The following is a 21,484-nucleotide window of genomic DNA, read 5'->3' as shown; positions in this document are numbered from 1 at the left end:
AGAAACGATTTATACCAATTAGATAAACTGATAATACATTCCCCCTCGTCTTTTGAGGCATGTTCGTGCTGTTACTGCAGCTGCTTTCTGTTACTATCTAATTTACATACAAATACTACTCTAAATGACAAGTTGGGTAGTGATAAAGAGTGTGGTGGGACATTGTGTTCACAATTGAAGAATTGGATGATAATGCTGAGAAGGTCGAGAAAATTAATAAGAACTGGGACGTGCTGGGGTGTGATAAAACCCTCGGCGAATGTAATGCAATCATTTCTTGGACTTCTTCTCCTTCTTGTCTTTCTTTTCCTTCTTGTCCTTCTTCTCTTTCTTCTCTTTCTTTTCTTTCTTCTCTTTCTTCTCCTTCTTCTCCTTCTTCGACTTCTTCGAATCCTTAGATTCCTCTTCGTCTTCGTCTCTCTTTCTCTTCTTTTCCTTCTTCTCCTTCTTCTCCTTCTCCTCCTTCTTCTCCTCCTTCACCTCTTCTTCCTCCTCATCGGAACTCTCGTCATCAGAATCGTCAGACTTCTCGGCAACGTCGGCGACAGTGTCCGCATCGGCATTGTACGCTCTAGCCTCGGTCATCTCAACCTTCTTAGCTTCGCGAACAACCTTTGGCGTGGTCCTCAAGTCCCTGCCTTCCAACTGTGACAGTCTGTTCTCGACCTTGGCCCTCACATCTAGACCGACGTCACCAGAGTCGTCTCTGTCCTCGGCAAACGCATCGTAACGCAAAGACACGGCAGCTTTCGCAGCCAGCACTCTCGCGATCTTACCCTTGTTCTTACCGGTAGCCTGTCCGACCAACGACGCGTGGTATAGTAAACCGTACTTAGGTGTATCATGCTTCGTCTTTAGAGCTCTGAACAGAGCCTTCTCGGCACCCAATATCTGGATCGTGGAGGCTGGAGCCTTGGCCAAGGAGGTCAAAGACCCAGCGTGGGCGATCAATCTGGCACCGACCAGTTCACCAACCAATTGAGTCAGGTTTGGAGCGATGGCCTTCATTCTTGCGGACAAGTAGTTGGACAGTTGTTCCCTATAGGCGGCAAAGTCGACAATTTGGTCAGCTAGTGCCTTGATGTTATCCAAATCGGTTTGTGTGATTTCAGTACCCATGGAGACCTCAGCAGCGGCCTTGACACGCTCCTCAATCTCTTCTGGTAGGATCTCACTCATGTCGATCTCGTGCGCCTTGGATCTGACACCCATGGTCAAGATGATTCTCGCGTAGGCGACCGAATCGGTAACGATCTTGGCCAATTCAGGGAAATGCCACCCGTACCATTCCTTACATCTCATGGCGTAAGTGTTCAATTCTTTGTCCAAGTCATCTAGCAGGGCAATGGCCTGGATAATCATGACATCCACTTTATCAGCGGAGAATTTCAACTTGTGACGGCCAATGGAGTGGGCCAGACCAAGAGACATCTTACTCAAGTCATTGTCAGACAAACCGGGCAATAATTCTGGCAAATGTTCCTTGACAGCTCTGTAAATGTCCAAAGTAACAGCATCAGAGACAACGTTGAAGTTCAACCCCAATTTATTGATGGAGTTGGCAAGTTTAGTCTCGCTGACCACTAGAGTCGCCTTCTTATCCTTCTTGATGTCATCAAGAAGCTTTTGCAGTTGGGGGGAAACTTTCCCCTCGATGACGGAATTGGCCTCCTCTAGCGCATTAGCAGCAGAGTTAAACTTCGAGAACGCAGCGATCTTGAACTCCTTCAAGACTTTTTCAGAAGAGTCCAGATCTTGGATCAGAGTCGCGGATTTGTACAGCTTCTTGTCGGAAGCCTTTAGCAGGGCGTACCCAGCAGAGGTTTCAGTTAAAACGTAAGACATTCTTGTAATGCTCTGTCGTCCTGATGGGGGTCGGGAGGTAGCTGCGCGATCAACTGTCCAAGAGAGAGAATAAACTGTTAGATACGACTACGTCCAATGCCCGCTGCGCAGAAGGCAGAAACTCATCATCGAAATTTCGAGGTGAAAAATTTTTGAAAATTTTTATTGAGAGCGAAGAGGAACATCTTCAACGAGTCACGTGCAGGAGCGTTGCCGTAGAGGATGGGTACCAGAGGATGGCATTACGAGACCGTGCTGTGCCATACGGAGGCGGTACGTGCTGGAGATCTGCACGGTAGTATGGAGAAAACAAATATTATTTATATTATGTTTGATAAGTTGTTATACACTGCTAATAATATAAAGAGATGATCTTGCTTAGTAGAAAGTGGTTGGCTTCTGGTAAGAGAAGGTCTTGGTGGACTTCTGGACTCTGTGAGGCAATGGGAACTTCAAGTCCTTGGTCAAGAATTGCTTGACGTAAGGTCTCTTGACGTCGGCGGTCTTTTCGATCTCGGCGACCTTTAGGATGTGGATCGATCTAAATCTGGCTCTGTGTCTGGCAGCCATGTCGGAGTATAGGGTCTCGACGGCGGCGACTCTGGAGACGTCTCTGACTTCCTTGTACATGTTGTGGGTACCAGATCTGGAGTCGTATCTGACCCAGACACCGAAGTTCTTGACCTTGGTTGGGTGAGCCTCGTGGATCTGGTTGATGGAGACAACTTCACCGGAAGCCTTCTTGACCTTGTGCAACTTCTGCAAAAAGTACCAGTATCTAGACTTGGCAACAACGTTGTTTGGAGCAAAGATTCTCATTCTGAACAACTTTGGTTCCGGAACGGATTCAGTTGGTAGGTTACGACCAATAACTTGGTATTCCTTTAGGTGAGCCACTGTAAAAAAAAGGATTAAAAAGCAAATTGAAGGACAAACGATTATCTCAACATAATGCGGAGATAATAGATTGATCAATTATGATTGATTGATTGTTAGTATAATTGTTAACTTTATTTTTTCTTGAAACTGGAAACAGATCGAGATGGGGAGAAAAGACTTTTTGAAGAGACCATTGGGTCCTCTGTAAACTTTGGAAGTGTAATCGGGGCCAGTTGCAATCCAAATAATCCCTCCAGAACAACATGTATACGCATTGATATTTTCCCTTGATGAAATGATCAAAGTCTTGCACATAGCCGTGCTTTTTTGGAGCAAACACCTGCGTCCGTACCACTCAGATGTATCCGTCTTGCTTTTTGCACTGGTTCTCAGAATGAATCAGTTACTATCAGACCCCACTGGCACGGACCATCTCCAATCACAACAACACTATTTCTCGCATTCGCCATCTGTTCCACAATCATTCATTTAGGTTACTCACTTTTTGCGTCTTTGATTACGTCAGTTAATAGATACTACAGGTCGTTACACGACAATAAACTGTCTTCAATCAGTACGCCCCACTGCTAAAGATCACGACTGGATGGGTCCCACAGGAGCGCGTCCCAACCATGGGACTGTGAGGAAACGACGTTGGTTCCCACACTGAGACCTCTGGGCGCAAGCATCCCGGATCCTCACCAAGCGGAGCACCTACCTGGAGGCTGGGGGAGAAACAGGAGCACAGAGGGTAGTCCAGGCTGGGAGCTGCCAGGAGACAGTAGAAAACCGGTCCAGCGCTAAGGCAGGAAATAGAAAGAAACCTCGGCAGACACAGTGGGGTCTAGAGGGAGCACGCCACCCCAGGCAGCCTGCCTGTGGTCCCTGGGAGTGCGAACTTTCACGAGACGCTACTTTTTTTCAAAGAAAAAACCCGCCTTTTGAAAATTTTCCTAATAGAGTATTTTTTGTCTCTTTAATCATACTCTGGGTGTACAGATGTGTGGGTGTTTTGTACAGTCACATCTGCTCCTGATATGAAAGACTAATTCGGAAATGTAATAAGAACTGAGCTGTAAGGGAACTATCTCTGCGTCATATACGTTATGTAGAATAGCAACTCCAGTACCAGAACATGTAAGGAGTCGTAGATTATTTGGGCAGCCACTCTAATGTTAACGATGTCGTATCGATCTATCTGTTTGTTGAAAACATCGTTGACGTGGTAAGCGTACTTGTAAGGGACCTGCACAACACGTACAACTCGCGTTGCAACGCTTTTTACCGTCAACCATTTCCATCGGAACGCCAGCAGTAAAAACAGATGTACCTCAGAACTGGGTCTCTCAACCATGAGTTTTGTATCCTTGTGAAAAAACTGGAGTAATGTCAGCAATGCGTAGTTCATTGGTTTGAAAATTGGATTGAAGGGGGACAAGAAGAAGCGCACAACTGTTTTTGACTTTCTTGGGTTGAAACTTTCAAACCAGTCACTGATCACAATGTATGAAAAAGTGCAGAGCTCGGAGATGTCTTGGAACTGATCCCCTGAATACCAATTAATTGGAGAAAATGAAACAAGGTTCAACGGTGCGGAGAACAGGTACAAGCGTCTATTCAGGGGATTAGAAAGAGCCATCACTGAACAAGTAAGTGGTAGAAATTCATTTTTGGTACCGAAAACAAGAAGGTAGAGTAATCTGACTATAAAACATCTGGTAAGGAATTCCCAGCCTGAATTAATACCTTCTATATTACTGGAAATTCGCTCATCTTTTCCGGAAGACACGGCACTTAGGGATCTATTTTTTCGAGGGCTCAGCTGAATGTTATAGATGAAGCTTGCCTCTTCAGGGAATTTTGTTATCTTGAGCCCCAAATCCATCGGCATCGGGGTTTGTTTATTGTATTGTTAAGATCTCTAAATACAGCCGCCCATCAAATTTTTAAAAACCAAAACTTTTATAAGATTCTTAAAATTTCTATATTGAATAAACCGTTAATTTTGAGCACTTGTTCCAGTCCCCCATAGAGTGATAAAACGCTAAGTATTTTACACGATGGACTAGCTTGCTGGTCCTGACTTAAAAACAATTTCTACAACATATACAACTTGGCCAGTGAGAATCTATATATTTTTGACCCTATTCTCTAAGATATCAACCTAGAAATCAAGAATTGGATACTGGGAGGAAGTATACACATATTTGGGAATACTTAAATTTTGATGTAACACTGTATCGTCACAATAACAGAACGGTTTGCGTATACTGCATAGCGGCTCCTTTTCGTACACTATTGAAGAACCCAGAATGTTACTCCTGGGATTGGTAAGTATCACCAATACCCACAGAGTTTCCCTTCAAAACAGGAAGATTACGCCTTGAACAATCTCAATACTTACCGTCTGTTTTCTACGATATTCTGGTATCAATACTACGCTACACTAAAAGGGATAAAGCACAACTTTTAAGAATATCAAAAACTCGATAAAGAAAAGGTATAAATTTATTGATAAACAGTAAGTATATGTATGTGTGTTGGGACAAACGTGCGACCCTTAAGTTACTACAACCACCACCTAGATGAGTACAAAATTACTCTAGAACTGGTCGCTTGCTGATAACCTTTATTTTTGAGGTCAAAAAAAAGGTACACCGAAAAAGTTGTGCAGTATAAGTGGATCGTGCATTAGGAGCATGGATTTGTGTGGAAAGGTACCTCTCGTCACGATTGAATTATCATTTGTGTAGACACCGATCCTGGTCGCAGTTTACTGAGCTGTCAATTAGACAGTTTGAATTCGAAGTGGAACCATAAGCCGTGTTGGCAAGGGCAGGCCGAGTCAGGGCATCGCTGGAACTGGAGTCCATCCCCCCCGCAATCTGCGAAAACCTTCTCCTTTCATGATCGTTGACTGAATCTGTGACAAATTCAGGCTGTACTGTTGCTGAATGAACGCCGTTCTCATGGAACACGTGTCTGATAGCCTTGGCTGTGTCGATTGATTGTTGATTTTCTGCGGATATTTTGACGTGGACGGATGCAATGCATATACTCTCTGTCAGGTTCCAGATGTGCAAGTCATGGACACCGACGACACCCGGGATGGACTTAATCTTTTTGCAGATACCGTCTGCGTTGATGTTCGATGGCGTTGCCTGCAGCAGAATCCGTGAAGACTTACGGGATAGAGGCAACGCTGAGGAAAAAATGATTGCCGTAATCACGAGAGAAACAACGGGATCCGAATAGAACCTCCACGAATAGTCAGTTTTCCATATGATCAGAGCCGCGATAATGACACCGATGTTACCCAGGGCGTCCCCCAGTACGTGTAGGAAGACGCCGTGCATATTCAATGACCGTTGCCTTTTCTGCTTTGCGGCAGCCTTCTTCGAAACAAGCGCCGTATTCTCCGAGGTCAACATACCGACTGTCCTCTCCGTCACTGGGAAAGTATCCTCGCTGGGGGAGTCACTATTGATCTGCGTGCTCGAAGTATCGCTCAGTGCTTCCCCATTGGAGGCAGCTGGGCTACTGTTGTTTGCCTCGAGGTCACCGTGGTTGTGTGTGCTGTGATCCGCATGGTCGTTGAAGAGGAACAATCCAACACAATTGGAGAGCAACCCTGCAAACCCAACGTATAGTACGAGTCTTGGGTTTCTAATCTCCTCAGGTTCAATCAACCTTTGCAGAGCCTGGATCATGATTGAAAAGCACAGCGCGATCAGAAACACGGCGTTGATCAGCGCACCGAGGATCTCCGCCCTTTTCCAACCGTACGTGTATTTGGCCGTTGGACTACGTTCTTTAGCGACCTTCACTGCCCAAAACGCAACGAGCAACGATATTATATCGTTCAACATGTGGAACGAGTCAGCGATCAACGCCAACGAGTGAGACATGTACCCAATAGTGAGTTCTATCAGGAAAAACACGGTGTCCAGCACCAGAAGTGACGCAATTCTCAATTCTTTACCCTTCATTATTGCGGAAATAGAGTCGTACCACACACCAGAGATACAGTTCTAGGTTTCTTACAGGGAAAATAGCACTTTTGTCTTTTCCCTTCTACTTCTTTTATCTTGAATTCAAGGTACCTGTTGTTGAGATATAAAAGACAACAACTTTCCCAATGGTTGACCGATTAACCAACCCCTTAGCAACAATTTGAAGAAAAAGATATAACAACTAGGGGGACCGTCGTTTGTGTGCTACTACTACGTGGAGAATGTCGTACCTGTTCCCCCCACTCCCATCTCCAGTATGCTAAGAACGGTATTATGAGAAGACGACGGAAATCACACCCTTCTTTTCCTTCTCTTTTCTTTCTTTTTTTGGTCGTGTCCGAATTGGGCGATGGGCTTCCGAAAGAGGAAATAGATGGAGGAATGGGTGGTCGCTGTGGTTACCCGCACGGTGCCAAGACCGTCGATGAGTTCTAGGTGCTCTGTGAACGATGACGGCAGTGGGTGGGTCTCCTCCTCTATGTGTTATGTGTTAGCAAGGCGGTCGGGGATGGATGACCCATCTCTCAACTCTATTGGTCACCAGGGCTAGAAAAGAAATGAGAACTCGCTATTTGATCCAGAAAGCAAGTGTGCTAACCCCAAAAAGGGACACTGAGCCTCTGCAACCACCCCAAAGGGGAAGGTGGGGAGTCTAGACAAGAGTGCTATAACCAGGCGCAGCCCAGTCCAGACGCCCATTCGTCCACTTACATTGCTCTTTTGGGATGGTGCTACGGCTTTGTCTGTGGCACTGATTTACGTGAAAATTTCCCGAAAAATTTTGGGATTGATTATAGGGTATTGTGTTTTCTCTCGTCTTTCTTTTTCCATTCCAGTTACATAAGAATTTGATTACTTGAGGAGGAACGTTCGTTGATCAGCGAAGAGCACAGATACAGGCGGGGAGACTAGGTTCATTTCAGCGACCACTGAGTACTGAGGGGCACGTGAAAATCTGGCCATTTGCTTGTTTCTTTTCTCGTCGCTACGGGACGGATCAAAGATGTAGTAAGCCATCTCGAGAGAGAGAAAGAGAAATCGGAGGTTATGGTGGGGCGCAGGATCTCTGCGATGGTTTGTCACTGTCTGGGGTCTTATTTTTTTTTTCTTTTCTTTTCTTTCGCAGATTTGCCGCTACGGAACGGACGGAAGATGTGGTAAGCCATCTCGAGGCCAAGGTCGCTGTGGTTACGATGGGCCCTCCTTTCTTTTTCCTCTCTCTAGACCTCGTCCTCGACCTCGATGGCATTCCGATATTACTATATAAGAGATGCGAATCTCCGACTCAAAAACACTTCTCGCTCCAGTTTCCGCATTCTTACCTTCTCTCTCTCTCTCTTTCAAAGACAACCAAAACACATTACATTCATTTAAGACAAGTGTTTCACTCACTCAAGTCATTCCTTTCATTCACTAATCATGCTTTTAAACAAGAAAACAACCACAGCCGCCTACCTCACCGCACTCGCCTACGCGGCACCCGGATTCCTCGATGTGGGTTCCGAAGCGGCACACCACGAACACAAGCAGCAGAAGCGTGGAGGTACGTGTGCGTTCCCCAACTACGAGAACATGGTCGCTGTGCAAAGTTCCGGTTCAAACGCCGGTTGGGCGATGCACTCTGACCAAGCGTGCCAGCCGGGTACTTGGTGCCCCTACGCTTGCCAACCGGGCCAACTGATGGGCCAGTGGGACACAAGCATCACCAGTTACTCGTACCCTGGGTCCCAGTACGGTGGGTTGTACTGTGACTCGAACGGGCAGCTGACCACCCCGGACCCATCGAAGCCATACTGTTACGACGGGAAGGGCACCGTGAGCGCTGTGAACACCTGTTCGGGCGGTAACGTCGCCTTCTGCCAGACCGTGCTCCCAGGGAACGAAGAGATGCTGATCCCCACGCTGGTTGGCTCAGAGAGCGTGTTGGCGGTCCCCGGGACTGACTACTGGGCTGGCACGGCGTCACACTTCTACATCAACCCGCCGGGCGTGTCCGTAGCGGACGGGTGTAAGTGGGGGGATAACACCCAACCAAGGGGTAACTGGTCCCCCTACGTTGCCGGTGCCAATATGGACGGCAACGGGGACACCTTTGTGAAGATTGGTTGGAACCCAGTGTACTTGGAGCAAGCGACTCCCTTCCGTAACGAGAAACCGAACTTCGGTGTCCGGATCACGTGTGACGACCCATCGCAGTGTGTTGGTCTGCCCTGTTCGATTGACCCATCCGTGAACGGTGTGAACGGCGTGACGTCGAGCGAAAGCAGCGACGGTGCCGGTGGTGGTGGGTTCTGTGTCGTGACTGCGAAGAACGGTGCCAAGGCCAAGATCGAGGTCTTTGACGTCGGCTCTACACAGAAGCGGGACATTATTGTTGGGGACAACAGCACGGTCGAGGAGAATCTACTGGGCAACAATGTGAGCGTCCCCGTCAACGGGACGAGACTACAGCAATTTAACGTGACTTCTTTGTTTTAGCCGCGATATAATGGACTCTTTTATGTATAGTATAAAATAAGTTTCTCAGCCTAGTACTAAACCTGGGACCTGGATTTAAAGACGGTCTTGAAAGATGTCGGTCCAGATACCTTGGGGTTTATATGTGTTCCGGATAACGGGCCATCCGCTTGTCTAGAGTAGATATTCTCACATGTCGGGTTTATAATAGTTCACAGTACTGTATTAGAGAGGGTAACGGGTCATGAAACCATTCACAAAGCGAGTTCCCAATTTACCCTCAAACTAGCGAACCAGCCTTAGACAAGCAAGCACAACTGATATAACTACATACTTACGTATACGGCGTAAATACACAATATCAGAGTCCTTACACACTTGACTCAATCACAACCTGTTTTAGCTCTTACAAACTACTATTTAAAGATAGTTTGCGGATCTTTCCTTCCAATGAGCCATTAATATATTAGATGGGGAGATCTGACACGGTGAATGATCTTAACACCAACTTTACAGGGGAACCGCTGGGCATTTTTGTTGCTACATTATCCCAAAAAAGTGCAAGCTCCCAAGGTATCTTTGAAGGCCAACCCTGAAAACCAGACCTCTGAATCAGGAAGACTTTGACAATCAAACCCACCCGATATAAGTTGCATGACTACGTATTCGGTTTACATATATCAATAACAGGCTGTTTCTTCATTTATTTCTTAACCACAACGGACTTGAGCTCTCACAATAAAGTTCTTTATAAACCTATACACACCATGTACGTTTATCGACAATACTTAGAGGACTGCGTGCGGAACAATTCAGAAATCTCTCGTGAATATCGAAGAGAAGCTTATAGAACACTAAACGTATAATAAAAAAAGGTAAGCGGAAACAAATATATAAATATGTTGTATTATAACTTCTAGCAGCGTCTTACTAAAATGCCCATGATGTGATTACTAAAAATTTATAAGAGTACATATTAGTATTTTCCTAGTGTACAAATAAGATAGGTTGAATCAACGCCGATTGCTACCCTGGTAACGACTGGCATTCCCGTTGTTAAAATTCCTGTTATTGCCCTGGCGATAGTTATTACCACGATAGTTGTTATTTCTTTCGGGATTGTAACCGCCACTCCTGTTGTTTCTGTAGTCATCATTTGAGTTGACATGCGGTGGGCCATTTTGCTGTTGGTTGTAATTGTTGTTGCCGTTATACCTATTGCCCATTTTATTAGCATTGTTGTTATTATTGGAATTGCTTGCAAAATAGAAAAAAGACCTATACCCACCAGCTCTAGGGCTATACTGAGTTGTACCGTATGGACCAGTTGGAATCTCAGTGTACTGTGGCCTACCACTAAACCCTCTTCTGTTTCTGCCATACGCACCCTTATTCACCAAAACGGACTCAAGATGAACTGGTTTAGATGGAATGTAGCCAAAGACTTATTCTTACTAGGGGAAGGTTCGAAAACAAATTTGCAGACAGTTCAGGCATGGACGGGGCATGGCAATTTGCCATTAAGAGTGAAACCCGAGGGCGGCAGACCCTCTAACTGTATACAAAATTTGTCTAGTAGCAGTAGTAGTAGTAGTAGAAGAAGAAAGAAATTAAACATTAGATTATTATTTAGAGATAGAGTTAGAATTTAAAAGAGCAATGTGGCACTTCGGATCCAGCATCAAAGTTGATTAGAAGATGCGTTAGAGTCCAGTCGGCGCTACTGCTTAGGAGGAGCTGTTGTCTGGGACGGCGGTTTCACCGGAGGCTCTGATTGAGTTTGGCTCGGAGTCCTTGCCCTCGTTTTGGTTTTCCTCGTCGTGGTGGCCCAAGTGTGGGTACTTGACACCGAAGGAAGGCAACTCACCGTACTGGTTGGTGACGAACAACAAGTATGCTGGCAGGATACCGAACATGCACAGGTCGATGACACCGTAGAAGACTGCCTCGGAGTCTGGCTGGATCTTGTTACCACCTTCGGAGACACCCCAGGCGATGAAGTACAACCAGGTGACCATCATGGACAATAGGACCATGATTGCGGTGAACCCTCTCAACTTGAAGTCAAAGAAGAATCTCTTGCACTGCAGCCCCTGGACGACAAGCATGGAGACACAGCCGAAGGTCCATGGCCCCCATTTGTACGAGGACCTGATTAGACCACCGATCAACAGGGAGACGACCCAGAAGATGGTACCGACGATTTGAACGATAAGGGAGTGGATCATGTCGAAAGTGGAGAAGTCGTCCTGAATGGAGCTGGTGGTAGTGCTGCTGGTCAACTCAAGCAGGAACAGCAACACTGGCCATGATAGCACCCAGACGACGTACTTGGAGTAGAAGACCTGTCTGACGGCTGGCGACTCGCCTGTGATGGAACGGTCGACGGTGACGTGGTGGAACTCGGCTCTGATTGGAGTCCAACCCAGGTTAGAAGCGTAGATGAAGTAACCGAAGAACTCGAACATGGAGATTAGCAGAGGGGCCGCCAGGGCGTACTTGGTCAACTTCTTGGACTTTCTGATCTCGGCCAGGAAGAACAAGAAGATGTAGATGACCATCAAAAACCCGAAACAGGCGAACGCGGCCCACAGCCAGTCGGACCCTCTCTTGGTGATGTGCAAGTCGACATCGTGGGGGGGGTTGACCCTGATGGCTTCATTGCCCGAACGTTTTAGTAAGTAAGTTACTGAGTCCATTGTTTTGCGTGTGATAATTAAAGTAGATATCCTCTTAGTATTAGTGTTGTTGTTGCAAAGAGAAGATCTGTTTGGTGTACTGGAGGGAACAAGAAAGGGAATACAGAGAGAGACCAATTCCTGCCAGACATCGGCCAGAAGTGCCGTGCTTATATAACATTTTCCCAGGCGTGGTTGCGATGCCTCCCGAGACAAATCTCACCCCCGACCGCCGCCTCGAGAAACCGATCACGCTGCCCACGCAACCGCCGCTCGAGGTGACTACGGCGACAGGGGAACACAATGGGCCCTCCCTGCATGCAGTAAGCGGCCCCAAAAACACCGCTGAATAAGCGAGCGAGAGAAAGGGGCGCAGGGCCCGCGATGCTTCTGGGCGCCCGCTGCCCGCATCGGGAAATGCGCAAACACGGAAGGAAAAAGGCCGCCTCCCCCTTTTGCGGCCCCGTTTTGCCGAGGAATGGGCCCGGGACACAGAGGGCGCCGCAGCGGCCGAAAATGGCGCAAAAGGGGACAACTCCGGGAACTTGCATCTCGGTGAAACTGAAACACGCACGGCGCCCCCCTGCGACGCACGGTTACGTGGCGTGAAGGGGGTCTGGCCGCGCGCGACGGGGGGGGGCCCGGAAGGGGGCGGGTGGGTAACGGGAAAGGGGACGCCCCGGGCCGCCGCCCGCGCGGCCTCCTATTTGTTCGCGCTGGTGCGAGGTTTAGCCGAAACAGGAACCGCAGGGAGTAGTGGCGAAACCGGAGTTTGCGGGGGAACCGAACCGGGACGGCGCAGAACAGGGTGGAAGGCGAAAGAATAAACTGGTATTTACAGGGATACGTGCTATCTTACTTAGGGTTTGGGGCGGCGCCGAGGCCGCCTCTCGCTCTATCTTCATCACGTACTGGTTCTTCTTCCAGTCTGCCACACGCTTCTCCTGGAAGTACACAAACCAGCTGTGCAGGCAGCTGTCTTGGAAGGCCTGTCGCTCCCTGCCACACTCGCTCTTGACCTTCGACTGGACGTCTGCCGCCTGGGGGTCAACCACTCTGAGGGCGTCCAGACACTGGAAGAACCTGTCCCTGCTGTCCCAGCACGCACGTCTGCCGCTCCGGGTGTTGCTTGCCGCGGGGGACTCAGCGGACCTGCCAAAAAACATGGTGTGGGAGTCTTGGAGCAGCAGGACAGGTATGGGGTCGCAAAGACAGGGAGACTCTTGCGTTATGTACATTTGTGTTTTCTTGGAGGTGTGTCTGGGAGGGGGGCGGGTAACACTGATACTCAAACAGCACCTGATACGGTAGACCGTGCTGGAAACGCTATAACAACAGGGTCGCCCCGACTCGGCCAGTCATAACTCGATTTACGTTATCAACCTCTACATTTGCACCTCGGCTATTGTTAAAGCTGTTCATTGGTTTAGAGCTAAAATCTAAGTACCGTCTTGATACCAGCATTTTATTAAGACTAACCAAAGTTCAGAATGACAAGAACAGCTGCATTTAGTGACTGCATTCCACAATCAACCAATTGATCAAAAAACAGAGGTCATATGTTTGTTTGAAAAAATGTTGAAGAGTTACCCAAAATATCCCTTTACATTGTCCCGACCCAGATGGAAATGTCTACCTACGGCAATTATCAGAGGACCATTGATAGCTTCAAACCAGTTTCTCCATCTGTCCCTGATGAGGAACAATCGACGCTTGTGGAAAGCGTTGGCACCGGAAATCCTGAGAAAGATACTTTGACTGCTTCTTCCGACGACGCAGCGGGTATGGAGTATAAATGTCTACAAAACACCACACTTGCTACAGCAGATTTGGACAGCATATTTGATAATCGAAAGAACTCGAACCTGTACAAGTTTTTTTGCACTTGTGTCCATCACGACCGTCAGAAAAAAACTGAATCTGCAAGGGACAAAGAAAAGTCCAGCAAACTTTGGATAGCTCTACTGAAAAGGCTGTCCAAAAGAAGGTCAAAAGTAGTGCTAAACCTGATGACGTGTCTCATTGGCGGTGGTGTTAGGACTGAGCTATTCCGTTTTTGACTCTAGATTCATTAGGCTCATTGTGGGCAGGCGCTTGCCAGAATGTAAGAAATTGTTTAGTAGAAAAAAGGTCTCGAACCATATCAGTGCGATGGTGAGAGAGCAGCTCCGTGAGCTCTTTGATACCCAGGAGTGCAAACACTCCTGATATTATTTATCAACGTTTTAACGTTTTGAAGAAAGTCAGATTGCCTTGGGTATCTTTAGAAACCGATGGCTGGACTTCAAACAAGAGGACAAGTTGTATCAGTGTTATGATCAACCTTATAACCAGAAATATGGAACGCGTTGTTTTTCCGATTCACTTCGGAGAAGTCGAAACAAAGGAGAAGCAGGAGCTAACAGAAACCTTGCTTTCGTTGATAAAAAAATTCTTTCTATCAAAATTGCTCACCTCCTGTTGCACTGATAATGCTGCTTCCGTGATAGGAGCAACAGATTCGTTGAAAGGAGACGAGCAATTTCCTTTTTTCAACTCTCACAACGGTTGTGCCGTACCCCAAATTCAACTGTTTGTGAGAGCTTTAATCGATGATATTATCGAGAACCTGCAAACAGATACAGAAAATACAGGTTCAGAAAATGATGAAGAGGATCTTGAATTGTTTCCTAATATCTGCCCAGTGGATATTGTCCAGCGTCTAATGGCACTGACCAAGAAATTGAGAAAATGTTTCATTTTTAAGAAAAGTTTCAAGGACTGTGTGGAGACACTACCGCCGTCATATTGTAACACTAGGTGGAACTTGACTTTTGTGAAGCCCACGTTTCAACTGCTAAAATTATCTATAAAGGTTTGACACCGTACGAATCGTTAACGAAAATATTATCATTAAACAAGCCCGCTAGTATTTGCTTCTTTCCATTACTGCTATACTGTAAAGAGATGTCATCGGTTTGTGCTAGTGGATTAAGTGAGCTCTTGATAAGACCGGTCAAACTTCAAAAGTTCAAAGCGAAGTATGAAAAGTACTACGCAAAAGCCTGTGATTCTACCTACATTCATATGTTGAGTGCGTTGTTTCATCATGATGCTGTGAAAGTTTTTAAAATCTCCCAAAAGCATTGTGTTGATGTATATTCTGAACTGACCAACATTGCATTCAAAATAATGAATTTTGAGATAATTGAAAATGGAGATGAGAGCAGCGAGACAGAAAATGATGGATCCCCGATGAGTGTTATGAAAATGAAAGAGATCAAAGGAATTTTCGCTGGCGACGGTCGGTCTAATATGGCATTAACGGTCAAGGACTTTAAAAGAGTTTTGAGGGAACACTTGCTCAAAGAGATTAAAAATTTTAGGCAATTCTGGGAGTCTGGCGCATGAGATGAAGGTAAAGATTCGTATTTTGAAGTTTTGTGATTTCGAATTGTTGCCCGAAAGTAACAGCGAATTTCACACTGCTGATGTATTTTCTTTCAGAACATTGCTTTCCTGGAATATCATATCACAGTACCTGAATGAAACGAGGTCCAATTTGAGTGATTCGACCGTTGCGGTTTCCAACCACAGTATTTTGCCAAGCGTTCTGGATTACCTTTTCAGTACCATTTCCCCCTTTGTTAGCAGTGAAAGAAGATTTAGCAAATTGAAGAGGATATTCAACGATAAAAGGCACTCATTGGGAGATGAGAGTGCTGGTAATAAATTGCCCTTAAGCAGCACGGTCAACTCATTGAATCTCGAACTGTCTGTTGAAGAAATTAAAGACATCGGGCTAAAGAATCTTCTGGACCGCAATTGTAAATAATATGTTCATTTCTAGAAAGTAAAAGCCAGCGATAGCCATAATATACGATTGACAGCACTGCTGTAGCACTTGAAATGCAAGGTCTGTCCAAAAGGTATATAGATAATAGTGCTATGCGAGAAGCACGCATCCGGGTAACACAAAACCGCCTCCATTTGCAAGATTCACGTGATCAATAAAACGTTTTCTTCTTTGTGCGGGTAACACAGCACACAAGCACGTGACACTCACGTGACCGGTTCGTGCCAAGCGACAAACGCACCCGCCCGGACACCCGGACACCCGGACACCCGAACCCAACAAAAGACGCACCCAGCCAGAAAACCCCGCCCGCCCAGAAACGCCCGCACAACGGCCGCTGTTTTAGCCGCCGACCCGCATAGAAAGAGAACCCAACAGATTTTTTCTGTTTTTTTGTTGGCGGTTGTTGGCTTGCGGTTTGCTGTATTGCACTCAGAGGTTGGGTTGTATACATGCACATACACTCATATATATATGGGGGCGCGCTGGGGAACGGCGGATGGCGATGTGGCAACTGGGATGTCCATAACGACACAGCCACTACGCCACGATGAAACAGGTTTCGGTAGCGGTCGGGAAACCAGCGAACGAGCATGAGACTGCTCCCAGGAGGAACGTGAAAGTGGCCGCAAAGCCCATCGTGAGACCTATTGGGATGTCCTGTAACACGGTCTACGAGTTTGCCATGGAACGGTTTGAAAAAAACGCTAAGAAGCAGGCGATGGGTTGGAGAGACGTTCTTGAGATTCATGAGGAGACCAAAGTCGTCAACAGGAGAGTGGATGGGAAAATGGTCCCCCAGGAGAAGAAATGGCTGTACTACGAGTTGTCCCCGTACAGGTACAACACTTACAAAGAGCTCACGGCGATCATGCACGCGTTGGGGAGAGGGCTTGTTAAGATTGGGATTCAACCGGGGGAACCAGGCGTAGATATCAACCATGAACACAAGTTGCACATGTTTGCCTCGACGTCCCATAAATGGATGAAACTTTATCTGGGGGCACAGACCCAAAATGTGCCCATTGTGACCGCGTACGATACGTTGGGGGAGAGCGGGCTCACTCACTCAATGGTACAGACGGGGTCTACGGCGGTGTTCACGGATAACGCACTACTGGAGAAACTGGTTAACCCTTTACAGAAAGCTGATAAGGTGAAATGTATTATTTACTCTGAACAATTGAACCCGGGGGATAGAAGACTCGGTGGGTCCCTGTACAAGAACGCCGCTTCTGCGATCGAAAAGATCAAGAAAGTCCGCCCAGATATCACCTTCATCAGTTTCGATGACTTGTTGGAGATCGGGGTCAAAGCAGAGGGGGAGATTGGACCACACCCACCGGCCGCGGGTGACTTATCCTGTATCATGTACACTTCAGGGTCCACTGGGGATCCAAAGGGGGTCGTCTTGAAGCACTCCAATATCGTCGCTGGTGTTGCAGGTGTGAGTCACAACGTCATGGACGGGTTCGTCGATACAGGGCACAGAATCATCTCGTTCTTACCACTAGCACACATCTTCGAACTGGTGTTCGAGCTCGTGGCCTTCTACTGGGGGGGCACCATCGGTTACGCAAACGTCAAGACCCTGTCAAAGACATCAGTGCGTAACTGTGAGGGCGATATCGTCGAGTTTAAACCAACACTGATGGTGGGTGTTGCCGCGGTCTGGGAAACAATCAGAAAGGGGATCCTTAACCAAATCGCTGACTTGCCCTCCTTCACACAGAAGATCTTTTGGGCAGCGTACCACACAAAGATCAAATTGAAGAAATGGCATCTCCCAGGTGGAGACACAATCGGTAACATTCTCTTCAAGAAAATCAAACTTGCGACAGGTGGACAACTCAGGTACATGTGTAACGGTGGATCCCCCATCAGTCGTGACGCACAAGAATTCCTCACAAACGTCCTGTGTCCGATGTTGATCGGTTACGGGCTCACTGAGACTGTTGCGTGCGCGTGTGTTCTCGAACCAGAGAATTTCGAGTACGGTATCGCGGGGAACCTCACGGGTGCAATCACTGCGAAATTGGTCGACGTCGAAGAACTTGGGTACTTCGCCAAGAACAACCAGGGGGAGATCTGGCTCAAGGGCGCACCAGTGCTCTCCGAGTACTACAAGAACCCAGAGGAGACGCAGCAGGCGATTACCGCGGACGGCTGGTTCAAAACGGGGGATATCGCCGAGTGGACTCCTTCGGGGCAAGTCCAAATTATCGACAGGAAGAAGAACCTGGTGAAAACGCTCAACGGGGAGTACATCGCCCTAGAGAAACTTGAGTCCCTGTACAGGTCCAACAAGTACGTTCAAAACATCTGTGTGTACGCGGACCAGACACAGGTGAAACCAGTCGGGATTATCGTCCCCGCTGGTCCAGCGGTCACAAAACTGGCCGTGTCCCTTGGGGTCATGCAACCGGACGACGATATCGAGAACTACATCCACGATATGAGACTCAGAAACGCGATTTTGAAGGATATGCTCCAGACGGGCAGGGACCAGGGGCTCAACGGCATAGAACTGCTTGCAGGGGTTGCCATCTCGGAGGAAGAGTGGACACCAGAGAACGGGTTCGTCACCTCCGCGCAGAAACTTAAGAGACGCGACATTTTGAACGCGAACAAGGACGATGTCGACAGCATCTACGCCGCTGTAAACAAATAAATTAATATATGGACCAATGTTAACTAATACATGCATAACAACACCTCCCTTCCCTCTTCTACACTTCATTTTTTTGCTATATAGAACTTTCTCAACTACATTTTATTTTAACAAGAATCAATCAATACCAAGAGTTCAAAGCGTTTCAAGCTTGAGTTGTTGCACATAATCGTAGGCAACAGAAGAAAGTGATTTATCCCGGGTATGAAACTGCATTCTATTATCGAATAAGATATAAACTTATCAATAGATGAGCGATTAATCGGGACTTAACTCTATGATTTCACATGAACCTGCAACAAAATCCATCGATTCAAACAAGTCTCTCGCATATACGCCTTCAACCTGATCTCTTCAACGCCGGTTTCCTCCACACCTCCTCTCACTACCTGCCCCGGACACAACCACAAAGTATCACTCACCAATGTCCAACACCACACAGACACGTCCCCCCATCTCCATCACTTTACATCAACGCACACCCTCAGCAAACCATGCCCAAACACGGACTTCCTACGCTAGAACCACCTTTCTTCGCCTCCCGCACGCCCCGCGAGCAAAATAAGCAGCGGAGCAAGGGACGCAGACGAACTCCACCACCCGCACCAGCACAGCTGTACGTTCAGCGATCCTCTACAGAATGCCTTGAATTTGGCCCTCTCCAGCAGCACCGCTATGGAAGCGCGAGCGATGAGACTGCATAGTGAGGACCACAGCAACTGTGAACCGTATGGACAAGCCATCAATGAAAAACTCAAAGATGGGTCCGTAATACGGCGAGGATCGGAACGTACTGAACTGGGTGTAGGATTGGGTAGGGGACGTCTGTTGTGGAATAAACCACATTCGTTCATTGCTCCACGCAATTCGGCACGGGGACGTGAGTCAGACGAGAAGAGGACGGATAAAAGCGATCACTGGAGGAACAGTGTTCATTTGGGGACGGTTTGAGCGGGCAGGCGTTAAGATAAAAAAAGAAAGAAAGAGGAGAACGTTTGTATGTCTATATGGGCCAGACAGAAGCTTGAACGAGTGACAATTAGGGAAGTAGAGATCGGGAAGAAGTTAAAACTTACAAGGAATGGGCGAGGGTAAAAGAAAACGGGTATCGCAGATCGGGGAAAGGGAACAGTGCAAAAAACTAGTCAAAATTTAGTCGGTGGACCAATTGAGGCATTCCATCAATGGTGTTATATCCCTTCAACGCTTCCAAAAGGTACAAGGTTTTGTTGACAGTATTTTGTGACGCAAATCGAACTCATCGCTTTTTATACTCGAAATGTCGCTCTGAAAAATTTTCTTCTTTTGCGTCGCTCTCTCTGCCCTCTATCAAAACGCCCTAGGGCTTTCTGCTATACAAGGTCGTGCTCAGTGTTACATAGAGATGGTCACACGTCCCATCAGTTACACATGTTCCTGTCCTCGAAGAATGGAATATAGACGGAATTCCACACGTCACAGATCTGTTGGAGCGGTTTTGCCTGCTCCTCCTTCACTTTGTCAGGAACGTAGCACATGAACTGTGCAAATTCTTTGTACATCCAAGGTTTGCCCATCGGGTAGTCCGAGTAGTGGATATATTTAGCCTCGGCAACACAGTCGGCAACGTCCTTGGTCACCGCGTTACCGGCCTCGTCGATGTCTTTGTATCCCAGGATTCCGTTCTCCATAATCGGGTAATACTCTTGTTCCTTGATCGTCCCGCTGACGAGTCCATACCGTGAGAAGGGCAACACCAGCAACTCGGGGACAAACATCGACTTAAGTCTTCTGAACAGATCAAACTGCTCAAAAATCGTCCTCTTCAAGTTGTAAATCTCCTCATTGAGGACGTCCATGTCGTATGCTGAGTTTGTAGGCATTGCCGTGGGGAGAACGTAGTCTGTGATGTACTGGAACATTTCCGTTGAAGGTTTGATGACCATTAGGTCTGTTGCAAACTTCAATTCGCTGGACTTATGGCCCGTTAGCCACTTGATGAAATGAAAGTTCGACGAGGAATCGATGATATCCTTCGCTACGTTTTCCGTGTCCAAAAACAAGCTGTAGGGCAAACTGGGCAAATGGTTATAAATCATCTTGTCTTTCTTGATCCTCGTGAGCAACTTTCTCGTGTAACTTTGGACGTTAGTTGGGTGGCCCTCGTGTTTGACCTCATCGTATGCATGTTTCATGTCCTTGCCCCTCAGATGCCAGTACGAAAGTGGGGACGCAAACGCAATGTATGGTGGCAGGAAGAACAACTCATCCATGTTACCCTTCAAAAGAGCATCGTTGTCCAAATACACGACTCGCTCAAACTCCGTTTGATTGAAAACGTGCAACTTCGTCAGACTCGTCGCCCACTGTGTATAATCGTTAGGCTTCGTCAACCGTTCCACGTACTTGATAACCACTTGGTCTTTATCGATCTCCTGGATACGCGCGACAAGTTTCTCTCTTTCCTCAAGATACTGTTCTTCATGCTCCAAACCATTGTCGTAAAGTAATAGAACCAGTTTCGCCTTCGTTGGATACTTATTCTTCAAAGCGTTAAACATAATCAGCGTGTTGCACAGATATTCCGGATGTGCCACATAGCTCACGTACGCATACTTGCTCCAATCGATTGGCTTGTCCGTATCCTTCTCGACCCGCTCCAATTTACGCGCATAGAGGGCATCAATGACATCCACTGGAATTTGTTTAATATCAAGAGGATTGTACACGCCTTGAAGCCCATCCTTCTTCTCTTTGAAGTACCTCCTATAGTAGTTAATTTCTTCATTTATCTGAAATTGTACAATGGTCCTGATGGAGAAAACCACTATCCAAACAATAAAGAGGAAGAGAAGGAGCCACTTGGCCCTCCTCCTAGAAAATATCCTCATACCCTATACCACTCTCTCAAGCTGCTTGCTCGCTTTCCGTAGAAACTTTTATACATCGGTGTTGAACCCTATACGTCAACATGCTCAAAATAAAAATTTAATATTGAAGTTACTTGATACATTAAAGTATTGGAAACTGACGCAGAGTTTTGCATGGCGAGACTGCTGTTGGGTGACAATCAACGTTTCTTATCTATAAATGCAGCGCTATGTATAGTACGTATTGGCCCGCTTGA

At 46.9% G+C, this 21,484-nt stretch overlaps 11 protein-coding genes across 11 annotated transcripts; 4 read left to right on the top strand and 7 right to left on the bottom strand.

Annotated features, from left to right (window-relative positions):
* Positions 1–270: 270 nt before the first annotated feature.
* On the bottom strand, positions 271–1,845 carry KNAG0J00650 (NOP5/NOP56 family protein; the record flags this gene model as incomplete). The annotated part of the gene is made up of 1 exon (XM_022610059.1): positions 271–1,845. The coding sequence occupies one exon, from the start codon at positions 1,843–1,845 to the stop codon at positions 271–273; it is 1,575 nt and encodes a 524-aa protein (XP_022466393.1).
* A 378-nt stretch (positions 1,846–2,223) lies between these two features.
* On the bottom strand, positions 2,224–3,080 carry RPL20A (60S ribosomal protein eL20; the record flags this gene model as incomplete). The annotated part of the gene is made up of 2 exons (XM_022610058.1): positions 2,224–2,741; position 3,080. Coding segments are annotated over 2 exons (519 nt in total).
* Positions 3,081–3,808: 728 nt separating this feature from the next.
* KNAG0J00630 (uncharacterized protein) lies at positions 3,809–4,615 on the bottom strand (the record flags this gene model as incomplete). Its single annotated transcript, XM_022610057.1, has 1 exon — positions 3,809–4,615. One exon carries the CDS (start codon positions 4,613–4,615, stop codon positions 3,809–3,811), a length of 807 nt encoding a protein of 268 aa, XP_022466391.1.
* An 850-nt stretch (positions 4,616–5,465) lies between these two features.
* Positions 5,466–6,713, bottom strand: ZRC1 (Zn(2+) transporter ZRC1; the record flags this gene model as incomplete). The annotated part of the gene is made up of 1 exon (XM_022610056.1): positions 5,466–6,713. The coding sequence occupies one exon, from the start codon at positions 6,711–6,713 to the stop codon at positions 5,466–5,468; it is 1,248 nt and encodes a 415-aa protein (XP_022466390.1).
* Positions 6,714–8,156: 1,443 nt separating this feature from the next.
* On the top strand, positions 8,157–9,215 carry KNAG0J00610 (uncharacterized protein; the record flags this gene model as incomplete). The annotated part of the gene is made up of 1 exon (XM_022610055.1): positions 8,157–9,215. One exon carries the CDS (start codon positions 8,157–8,159, stop codon positions 9,213–9,215), a length of 1,059 nt encoding a protein of 352 aa, XP_022466389.1.
* A 1,145-nt stretch (positions 9,216–10,360) lies between these two features.
* KNAG0J00600 (uncharacterized protein) lies at positions 10,361–10,846 on the top strand (the record flags this gene model as incomplete). The annotated part of the gene is made up of 1 exon (XM_022610054.1): positions 10,361–10,846. The coding sequence occupies one exon, from the start codon at positions 10,361–10,363 to the stop codon at positions 10,844–10,846; it is 486 nt and encodes a 161-aa protein (XP_022466388.1).
* A 75-nt stretch (positions 10,847–10,921) lies between these two features.
* Positions 10,922–11,893, bottom strand: HSP30 (Hsp30p; the record flags this gene model as incomplete). Its single annotated transcript, XM_022610053.1, has 1 exon — positions 10,922–11,893. One exon carries the CDS (start codon positions 11,891–11,893, stop codon positions 10,922–10,924), a length of 972 nt encoding a protein of 323 aa, XP_022466387.1.
* A 707-nt stretch (positions 11,894–12,600) lies between these two features.
* On the bottom strand, positions 12,601–13,038 carry COA6 (Coa6p; the record flags this gene model as incomplete). The annotated part of the gene is made up of 1 exon (XM_022610051.1): positions 12,601–13,038. One exon carries the CDS (start codon positions 13,036–13,038, stop codon positions 12,601–12,603), a length of 438 nt encoding a protein of 145 aa, XP_022466386.1.
* A 1,148-nt stretch (positions 13,039–14,186) lies between these two features.
* On the top strand, positions 14,187–14,732 carry KNAG0J00570 (uncharacterized protein; the record flags this gene model as incomplete). Its single annotated transcript, XM_022610050.1, has 1 exon — positions 14,187–14,732. The coding sequence occupies one exon, from the start codon at positions 14,187–14,189 to the stop codon at positions 14,730–14,732; it is 546 nt and encodes a 181-aa protein (XP_022466385.1).
* Positions 14,733–16,257: 1,525 nt separating this feature from the next.
* On the top strand, positions 16,258–18,378 carry KNAG0J00560 (uncharacterized protein; the record flags this gene model as incomplete). Its single annotated transcript, XM_022610049.1, has 1 exon — positions 16,258–18,378. The coding sequence occupies one exon, from the start codon at positions 16,258–16,260 to the stop codon at positions 18,376–18,378; it is 2,121 nt and encodes a 706-aa protein (XP_022466384.1).
* A 1,400-nt stretch (positions 18,379–19,778) lies between these two features.
* GNT1 (glucose N-acetyltransferase) lies at positions 19,779–21,248 on the bottom strand (the record flags this gene model as incomplete). The annotated part of the gene is made up of 1 exon (XM_022610048.1): positions 19,779–21,248. The coding sequence occupies one exon, from the start codon at positions 21,246–21,248 to the stop codon at positions 19,779–19,781; it is 1,470 nt and encodes a 489-aa protein (XP_022466383.1).
* Positions 21,249–21,484: the final 236 nt, after the last annotated feature.

The sequence above is a fragment of the Huiozyma naganishii genome, chromosome 10 (assembly GCF_000348985.1).
Source record: "Huiozyma naganishii CBS 8797 chromosome 10, complete genome".
NCBI lineage: Eukaryota > Fungi > Ascomycota > Saccharomycetes > Saccharomycetales > Saccharomycetaceae > Huiozyma > Huiozyma naganishii.
The sequence above is the reverse complement of the archived record's forward strand: the minus strand, read 5'-3'. Positions and strand labels throughout refer to the sequence as shown.